Source organism: Crocuta crocuta, unplaced genomic scaffold (genome assembly GCF_008692635.1).
Source record: "Crocuta crocuta isolate KB4526 unplaced genomic scaffold, BGI_CrCroc_1.0 scaffold50, whole genome shotgun sequence".
Classification (NCBI taxonomy): domain Eukaryota; kingdom Metazoa; phylum Chordata; class Mammalia; order Carnivora; family Hyaenidae; genus Crocuta; species Crocuta crocuta.
In genome coordinates this window covers 886,015-896,055 of record NW_027527428.1, presented here as the reverse complement: position 1 = coordinate 896,055, position 10,041 = coordinate 886,015, and the positions used below count along the sequence as shown (strand labels likewise).

The 10,041-nt window shown below is 55.7% G+C and overlaps 1 protein-coding gene across 1 annotated transcript; it reads left to right on the top strand.

Annotated features, from left to right (window-relative positions):
- The first annotated feature begins 191 nt into the window (after positions 1-191).
- CPSF4L (cleavage and polyadenylation specific factor 4 like) lies at positions 192-7,670 on the top strand. The gene is made up of 7 exons (XM_077756018.1): positions 192-294; positions 822-872; positions 1,586-1,738; positions 5,160-5,255; positions 6,193-6,286; positions 6,836-6,931; positions 7,535-7,670. The coding sequence occupies exons 1-7, from the start codon at positions 192-194 to the stop codon at positions 7,668-7,670; spliced, it is 729 nt and encodes a 242-aa protein (XP_077612144.1).
- Positions 7,671-10,041: the final 2,371 nt, after the last annotated feature.

Here is a 10,041-nt window from a genome sequence, read left to right as displayed (position 1 = left end):
GGGGCCTGGGGCGTCTGCACCTGCACCAGGTGGGAGTAAGAAGACAGCAGCCCAGCCGGCACCTGGCCCCTGGCCCCCGGGGATGAGGGGGGCAGCACCGGGCCCTGCCGCCTTAAGGGCCTCCAATGAGCTATATAGGGTCCACCTGCAAAGGCTTGAGCAGGTTTTAGCAGCTCGGCAGGAGATGGAAGATGCAAGAGATCATTGCTGGGCTGGACCAGTTCACCTTCACCTTCGAGAAGGATGTAGAGAGGCAAAAAGGCACTGGACTCCTGCCTTTCCAGGGCATGGACAGTGAGTGAGGACAGAGTGTCAGCCGGCCCTCTGGGGGCCTATGTGCTGATGTGTAGGGCTCCTGACGGGCAGCGCCTTCACTGCTGCGCACCAAGGGGACCGAGTGGGGGGCTGGGGCCTGCCCTCTGTGATTCTCAGCTTAGCCCCTCCCTTCCCAGGGGCTGAAGCCTCCCCTCCTACATCCTCTCCAGGATTCCAGGAAAATGGAGCTGACTTCCAGGCAGCCCATTTTCCAGACCGCAAGGGCAGAGAGTCACAGAAAGGGAATTGTAAGAAGCCAGGGAAGTCCACATCGGCCTCCTGAGCGGGCTCGGGCCCCGCCAGCACCTGTATTTCAGAGTTGGGGGCTTCGGTGTTGAGGTCTTGAGGCCATTGCTGGAGGCCAGTATCCGAAGAGCCGGGACCTGGCCCCCAGGCCCGAGCTTTGAGGAGGTTCAGGGTTGCGGGTGCTTCCCGAGGAGGAAAAGACCCTCTGGCAGGTGCAGCCTCTGGAAGCTACCTTCTCTCTTCCCTTCTTCCCCTTTTAGAGTCCGGCTCAGCTGTGTGCAACTTTTTCGCCAAAGGGGTCTGTGAGAAAGGTGGGTGAGCAGGTGAACCGGGGGAGGCGGGGGCAGCGACCGTCTACACGTACACACCCTCTTGCAAAGAACTCCAAGTGCTCTGGTGAAGGTCACACCCAAGCAAGTCCCAGGCCTGGGGAGGGCAGGACTATTTACAAAGAGCCCCTTCCCAGCTCCCCTCACATTCTATCAGAGGGGTGGGTGGCCAAGCACGAGGCCGGTCCTGCTGAGGGATGTGGGCCCTGGGGCACCCCTGCCGACGGCAGCTCCCCCCTAAGAAGATAACTGAGTTACACAGGCCATTTCTTCTTCCTTCCAAGTTGTTACAAAGCCGGCCCTTAGGTCAACACAACCTTTGTGGGGAGTTCTGAGACTTGGTTTTAACAGGCCCTTAATGAGCAATGTGTGCCAGGGGCCATGCTGGGTGGGGGCCCTGGGCTGGAACCCCAGCTCTGCTCTCTGGTAGGAGCCCCACCCCGAGCCCGGAGGAGGGGTGGGGGGAGCTGTGAGGGTCCTGGCTGGGGCTTCCCGGGGTTTGAGAAGGGCAAGGGCAAGGGCAAGGGCAAGGCCGGGCAGTGAGGAACGTTTGGGCAGACGTGCGATAGTGCTAAGATGACAGCCCTTCCTCCGTGTGGCCTCCGCCAGGGGTCAGGGGAGGAGAGGGGAGCACTCTCCTGGGGAGCCCCAGGCAGAGGGGGGGGCCTCCCAGCTGGGTGCTCCGATGTTCCCAGGGAAACTCTGCCCTCTCCGGCACAGCCGAGGGGAGAAGATGGTGGTGTGTAAGCACTGGCTGCGGGGACTGTGTAAGAGGGGCGACCAGTGCAACTTCTTGCACCAGTACGATGTCACCCGGATGCCCGAGTGCTACTTCTACTCCAAGTTCGGTAACGCCCCTTCCTGGCTCCAGCCCTTACCCTGGGGGGGCGGGGGGGGAGGGGGTGTTGGCAGTGGGGACTGGGGGGACAGAATGACGTCTTGACGGGCGCCCAAAGGAGGCTGTGTATGTCTCAGGTGGCAGACCAGGCCTCTCTGGGCCCCAAGCACCTGCTGTTGCACCCCCCTAGGAACAGTGGATCCCTGTCTCACGGCCCCACAGGCTCAGGCACACGCTGGTCGCCCTCCCCAGGGAGGGGTGGGGTGTGGCTGAACTCAAAGGCTGAATTGTTTCCCTCTGCAGTCCTGGCTAATCACAGACCCAGCCTGACTGTCCGGAAATAAGCCTGGAATGGGCCATATCTCTGTCCCTGGTGGGTCCAGGCCAGTGTTTCCCAAACAGCAGGCATTTGAAAGTCACGGTCACGGCCAAACACAGAAAGCACCTGTCCTGTTGACCTGTATCCCTGTCCCCTCTTTCAATTGTCTTGCTATTACAGAGTCTTATTTTAGAAGAAAACTTTGCATTGTTTCTCTAAGCGGAAAGCTAGCATCTCTTATTGGCAGTGCAGGGTAACCGTAAGCCTACAGTCATGAGGTTCAGAAGCGCAGCCTCTAAAATTATCTTGTGTGGTCGGGTAGGGACCAGTGTCCTCCGTCCCCCTGGCCTCCAGGCATCCTTCTGTCGCGCACAGGGCTGCCCAGGGGGAAGCCGTAGCCACTTGCCACCTCATTTAAGAATTTGACAATAAACTATTTGTAAAAAAAAAAAAAAAAAAGAAAGAATATAGAGAGTTCAGTGAGTGTGGGCCTTGTACAACCCAAGCCTTTAGGGCCTTTAGACCTCCCAAAATATCTTTGGCACAATCTATGTTTTAAGCAATTTTTATCACAAATAAAGTATAGTTTTCGGAAAAAAAAAAAAGAATGAATCAGCAAATGGGCTACAGATCTCGTAAAGTAGCTTCCCTTAAAATCCTACAGCTCGGTGCTTTCTGGAGCTGGAAGGAGCCTTAAGGATTATCTCATCCAGGGCTTTCCAAACTATGTTCCAAAAGAGTGGCCGAGGGAGAGAGGAGGCACGGCCCCCAGGGACATCTCTGACTGAGGCAGCTGTGGGGTAGCTGCCCTTAGTGCCGGTGGCGGGGGCTGGTGGTGGGGGAGGTCCCGGGTATTCAGGAAGAAGGCGAAGTGTCCCCAAAGAGCCCCTCCCAGGCCAGAATTCCGTGTCCTGCCAGCTCGGAGTTGAGGGCCAGCTGCCCGCATGTGTTCTTGGAAGGGAAGGACAAAGTTTACCTGGAGCCCAGCTCCCCTTGATCACCACCTAAACCTCTTTCATTTAAAAATGCCACTTTTTTTAAAAAATAATTTTTATTTATTATTTTTTTAAATATTTTTTTATTTATTTCTAGGAGAGAGAGAGAGACAGCGTGAGCAGGGGAGGGTCAGAGAGAGAGGGAGACACAGACTCTGAAATAGGCTCCAGGCTCTGAGCTGGCAGTCAGCACAGAGCCCGACGCGGGGCTCGAACCCACGAACCGCGAGATCATGACCCAAGCAAAAGTCGGACGCCTAACCGACTAAGCCACCCAGGCGCCCGAATTTTTATTTATTTTTGAGAGAGAGTGTGTGCGAGTAAGCACGCAAGTTGGGGAGGGGTAGAGAGAGAGGGAGACAGAGGATCCAAATCGGTCTCTGTGCTGACAGCAAACACATGAACCACAAGATTGAACATGAACCTGAGCCGAAGTCAGAAGTCTAACCGACTGAGGTACCCAGGTGCCCCCGCAAAATGGCACCTATTAATTCCTTCAATAAAATTGGTTTTCTTTCGGGACTCGGACACTGTGCTGGGGATGGGTACAGGACCAGGCTCCCTTCTGCCCTCAAAAGCTCTCATTGTGAGGGGCGTACGTGGAAACCATTGAGTATAGTATGTAACCTCTCTTTCTGCTCTTGGAGTAATGAGTATCTCTAATATCATATCAAAGTAATTATTGCTTTTTATTTTTATTTANTCAGCACGGAGCCTGACGCAGGGCTCAAACTCACGGACCGTGAGATCATGACCTGAGCCAGAGTCAGACGCTTAACCGACTGAGCCACCCAGGAGCCCCCAAAGTAATTATCATTCTTATTGGAAGTAAATTGTTTTATTTAGAACATTGTGTTGGGAGGTGTTGGAGTGGGAAGGGGGCAGCCGAGGGGGCCCAGGGTTTGGGCAATGCAGCTCTTTGGGCTCTTCTGAAAGGGACCAGGGACTCTGGAAAGGCGGGCTGGAGGGTGAGGCGAGGGTGCCACCTGCTGGCCACCAGAGGAATGCAGCGCGGTGCATCCAGGCCAGGACAGAAAGGCAGCGTTGCACAGGTGACTTTCCACTGCCTCCTGGATCGAATGCTCACCTGGATCGAATGCTCACCGGCCCTAAGGGACGGATGTCGCTTCCACTCCTCAGAAGGCCTGCCCGGGGCTGCTCACGGCAGTTCCCCTCTCTGAGCACTGCTGTCCTCATTTGTGAGATGGGGAGGGCCAGGAGGGAATGGTGATTTCAAACTCTTCTTCAGCATCAGCGGTGCTCTTCTTCGGGTGAAACCTGCTTTGCAGAAGACATTTAAGTAGATCTCTGGAGCAGTTTGAAAACCAGTGAGGTGAACACCATGAAGTTCCTCCTGGCTCTGAGAAGCACCGAGTTGTAGACTTTGAAGGAGCATGGGATCGGAAGCATTCGCCAATTCTCTACGCAAATGAGGTGACAAATGAGCCAAATTCTCCTCAGGGCTCCTTCAAAGCCCCTGGGCCTCTGGGGAGAAATCTAAGAGGGTTCTTACGACAATTCTCAAGTGGTCTGTCCCACAAGGCTGGCTCCTTCCAGGGGACCTACCTGAGTCTTGGTCTGTAGCACGGACATGGTGCAACTACACGGGTCTCTGGGTAGCATCTAGCCTCAAGCCAGTGCCAGCTTGGGAGCAGTCCACGGCTCTTCTTGGCATCTCCACCAGAAAGGACTGTGCCCTGATTCGAGAAGCACTGTAGGTGTCTGTCACGGAGACGCAGAACAGGGGGCTTTAATCGAAATGCATCCACACTGAGTCTTCTTGGATCTTCAGGGGCTCGCCCTGGCTCTCCTCTCCCTGCCTCTCCTTCGTTCCTTCCTCTCTGGTGACCTCCAAATGCCTTCTGTTCCAGTCCCTCCTTCTGGATACCTGGCCCTGCCTCCACTTTTCTAGATGTGTTTATTCCTACCCAAGCCCTACTTAGCGAGTAGTACTGGGATGCATCCTTCTTAGATTGAGGGAAGGGTTAGAAAATCCTTGCTGTCTTTGAAAAGCTGCTGCTGTCGGAAGGAAGGCAAGTGGCTTTTAGGCAAGGGGTGTGGTCAGTCCACTTTGGGGAAAGGGGGGAAATGGCCATAAGGAATGCTGGGCTTTTCAGGTGATTGCAACAACAAGGAGTGTCCCTTCCTCCACCTGAAGCCAGCTTTCAAGACCTGGGACTGTCCTTGGTATGATCAAGGCTTCTGCAAGGATGGTGAGCCCTGACGGAAAGGGAGTGCTAGGCGATCGGGNTACCGGGGGGGGGGGGGGGGGGGGGGGGGGGGGGAGACCCCAGCAGGGGAAGGATGCGTGTTCCTGCTAAGGCCCCGTGGGGTGTGTCCCTGGGTTAAAATCCCAATGGGAGACCTTTCCACAGTTCTCTCCAGGCTGGCTCTGAAGGAAAGAACCCTCTGTGATACTGTAACAGTCAGCCTGGTGTGGCTTCTCCCAGCGGGCTTACGTGGGTTCAAATCCCAGTCACTTCAGAATATATGGCTGTGTGACCTTGGACGAATCGCTGAATGCATCTCCTCACTTACGGAAGGGGAAAATGGCTCCCTTATAGGGTAACTGAGCCGGTCAGATACAGGACCTCATAGGAAGCCCTTGGTATAGGGTCTGGCCCAGAGGAGACTGTTCACATGCATTCTCTTCTCTATTTCTTTTACCCCCTGGGGGTGTGCTGTCACCTAAGCATGCTGCTCGTGCCCATTAAGTGGCAGGGTCCCCCCATCGGAGTCCCTGTGCTCTGAGTACCACGTTCTTTCTTTTCATTGGTCTTCAGGCGTGTCGTTCTGAGTCCTTGGCAGTGTGCCTTTGGGGAGATCTTAGGAGACGATTAATAAACTGTGGTGGGGTTAGCCTTTCCTCAGCTGTAGCTTCCGGAGCTAAGATGACAAATGACAGTCTACAGCCATGCAAATCCTCCAAGATGCAGTGTGTTAGGGACACTTCCGACCCTACTGTTTACGACTGGCCAGCTGGCACCCACCTCAGCACATTCCAAGGTGGCCGTTCCCCTCTCGGCCACGTGGCTAGGAAGCAGCCCGGAGAGGACAGGTTTATACGCCCTGTTAAGTGGAGAGCTAGGGCTGCCGTATCCTCCGGGTGAGATCTATCGTGTGTGTTTCTGGCTGCTCTTTGCCCAGCAGGTCCCCTGTGCAAACACCGCCATGTCCGTAAGATAATGTGTGCTAACTACTTCGTGGGCTTCTGCCCTGAGGGACCCAAGTGCCGATTTGCCCAGTAAGTATGACACTTAGCTTAGCAACTCCCATCTAGTACAGGGCCCGCTTTCTGGGTCCTTTCATACCTTCACTGNTTTCCTTGCCAGCTCACCCTGCACCGGCCCCCACCCCCACCCCCCTGCTCAGGGCTGCACTGTCCTCTACCCTAGGCTGTTCATATGTATTTGTGCAGGGCACAGGCATATAGCTCTTCCCAAACTGTTCTAGAAATGAGCAGAAACCTTTAAAACCCACCCCGGCCCTCTGCAGTTCTCTCCCTCTCCCCCTCCCCACTGGCTGGGGCATGGGCTCCTTTCCCCGCAGGGCTCAGCAACCGGAAATCTGCAGTAGTCTGGCGAGGGGCATGCTAATGAGCAGGTGATGGGGCTGGAGCCAGGCTATAACTGTCTCTCTCTCTCTCTGTACTTCACTCAGTCCCAAGACGAATCTTTTATTCAACCAGAGTTACCCGAAGGTGAGTGTGCAGGCAGGGACGGGGCAGGGGTGTGTTTCGTTCCCTTTACTGCACCTGTTCCCCGGAGAGCTCTTACTCTGGTACCACGCGCAGCTGCCCTCCCTCTCACGCGATCTGCTCCAAGTACCCGCCAGTCCCCGGAGAGGCCGCGGCCCAGACCCCCTCCCACCTCCGTAACCTCTGCTTCAGGTAGGACTGCTCTGCTTATCAGCCCCTGAATTCTCCTTAGGTGGAGGCCATGTGTGTGTAAGTAATCCGTGGGGTTCAAACCCACCACCCTGAGACCAAGAGTCCCATGTTCTTCCAACTTAGCCAGGAGCCCAACCTGTGTATGGCTTTTTGAGAAAGAACGAGGGGCCCAGCTCCGGGCTTCTGGTCCAAGGTCGCACCTGCACCAGGGGTCAGCCAACCACAGCCTGGGGGCCAGATCTGGCCACTGCCTGTTTTTGTACAGCCTGGCACTTGACAATGATTTTCTAAGATAGATCGTAGGGGGAAAAAAAACCCAACAACCCCAGAATATGCCGTAACACGTGGCAATGTCAGTGCTCGTAGTTTTATTGCTCACGTCCCCATCACCTATAGCCGGTCTCGTGCCTGAGTGGCTGCAGTGGAGCCGAGACGGCCTGCAAAACCGGAAATCTTTACCGTCTGGTCTTCTACAGAAAGCCTCTGCTGACCCCTGGTCAGGACGGCCGAATGTTGGACGGCCAGTTCAGTCTGGCCGTGGGAACGGGGGGCGGGCGCTTAGGCCCCGTCAATCAGCGGTCCCACATCCTGTCCCTCCGCAAGAGGGAAGGCGGGCCAGGGCACGGAGGGCGCCCTCTGCTGCGTCCAAGTGGGATCTCGGCTGGAAGGCGGGAAGCCTCTTCAGTCGCTGTTTGCAATTCACAAGCCCATGGCACGCTTCTGGCCATTAAAACCGTAATCATAAAGCACCTTGAACCCAGCTTTGCATTTAAACACCAGGCCAGAGCCTCTGCTCTCGGTGTAAAGTCACCGTGTCTGCAGTGTTTTCTCCTGACTTTATCAGCAGCTTGTCAACTGGCCACGGGGTTCAGCCCCTCCTGCTTGTGCCTGGGGACCTCGCCAGCCCCTTTCCCCGACGAGGGGCCTGCCTCTCCCCGCCCAGAGGCCCCAAGAGCAGCTGGTTTCCTACCACCTGGGACTCAGGACGCTGGAGCCTGGCCTGTGCTACAGGGTGAGTAGCAGCGGACCCACCAGGCTACTGCTCTGTGGAGGGCGAGGGGGAAGTAAGGGGAGTAGCCTTGTAACCCCTTTGGGTCAGGTAAGACCACCACACTGGGGTCTAGGGGTGTGAATGAGGGCAGTGAGGGGGCACTGGTTACCCCAATGTTACCCTGTCTCCACGACCTCATCCAACTTCTCTGGCCAGACAAGACTTACTTTCTTTAAAAGCTAGTAGGTTAAACAGCTTTCATCAGCTGCTTTGCTGCCTATCAATTCTGAGTTGATATATAATGTTCCTCAAGGAAGGGAATGTAGCACTTTGATTCCCCCACCCTCCCCCATTTATCAAGAAGAAAAACAGACATACCTTCCTTCCGGATAAACTCTATGTTCTGTGCTTTTTGTTTTGTCTTGGGGATTTTATTTGTAAGTGATCTCTACACCTAGCGTGCCAACTCACAACCCTGCGAGCCAGAGTCACACCAGCTGGGCTGACCAGGTCCCCGACTGTCCTGTGCTGCTGGCTTCTCTCTGCCGTAGAAGCTCCCTCAGCAGAGGGCAGGGAGCAGGGCCCTTGCCTTTCTCGTATGTTTGACTTTCGGGCCTTTGCACATCCAGAGCCCTGTTCTCCAGGAGGGCGATACTGGCTGGAACCTCAGGGTCTTTCGGGCCTGAAATGGAGCTTCATTTAAGATAGAATCCATCAAAGGTGCCTGGGTGGCTCAGTCGGTTAAGCATCCGACTCTTGGTCTCGGCTCAGGTCATGATCTCGTGGCTTTGTGGGTTCAGGCCCTGCGTCTAGCTCTGCACTGAGCGAGGAGCCGGCTTGGAATTTGCCCGCCGTCTCTCTTCCCCTCCCCACTTGTGCAACACCAAAAAGGTAGTTAGGCAGCTAATAGCTCTTGTGATTCCCTAGACAGGTTAGGATTTTTCTCTTGGGATCTGAATTTACGAAAAGTCACACCATTAATTTCTTTCTTTTAGTGTCAAAAACCGGGGCATTATGCCAGCAAGTGTAGTAAGACTCCAGCAGGTAGGAGTTATCAGAAGACAGCCCTGGCCTGTGGGGTAACTGAAGACCTTCTGGCGAAGAGACCCAAGGGCCATGCTGTCCCCATGTCCCGGTGACTGCTACGTCAGCCCACACAGGGTGGGAGGTGCAGGAGTAGCGGCTGCACTCGGGCGACTTCCTCGTCCCGTCCGCGAACGAGCTGCCAGAGCCACAAGGGGCTGGAGGCACAGGGGCTGTGGCCGGGCGGGTGATCCCTAAATTAGGGGAGCGGCATGTCCATGAACTCCAAACCCAAGCAAGCGGAGAAGAGCCGCCCCACCGCGCGGCGCCCACACCTGCCGCGAGACCAGCCCCGGCTGCCTCCCCTGCTGCTACAAACTGCTGATTAAATTCAACGGTTTTCTTTAGCATGACAGCGGCTTCCCTGTTACGGCTCCTTAAATTGAAGGCTGTATTCTGTGCGTGGCGGATGTGAGGAATTATGGGGAGGGAGACGGTACAAACCAGGCTTGCCCTGGGGAGGTGTGGGCGGGACCCGGCCTGTGTAATGCCATACTGTCTACGCAGATGCAGATGCGGGAGTCAGGCGCCAATGCGATCTGACCCACTGAGCGGGGGGTGTTGCTAAGTGGAGCCTTTCAGAGAAAGGGAGAAAACATCAGTAGAAGGGGTGTGGTATGAAGCCCCCCACCTCGTGGCAGATGGAGACACCTGCCCAGACCCCGGGGCTGGAAGGTAAGGGGACAGGGCAATCTAAGAATGCCGCCCCCAGAATCTGGGGGTCAGCCCCGCCTGGGCTGCTCAAACACAGCCGTGTGTGCAGACTGCTTAGCCTCAAGCCTGTTTCCTCAGGGTGACAAATGAGCCTAGTGGCGCCGGCCTCCAGGGGGGTCCTAAGGATGAGAGAATGCAGGTAGAGAACTCTGCACAGCACTTGGCTTGGCCAGGGCAGGCCCCAAAGGGCAGCCGCATTTTAGCGGGGACTGTGGCAGGCTTGTTCTCGCTTGGTTCACGTTCAGAATCTGAACTAGCAAGAGGCCACCGGGGGTTCAGAGGAGCTGTTATAATGTAATTCCTACCACGCGTGGGCCCTGCT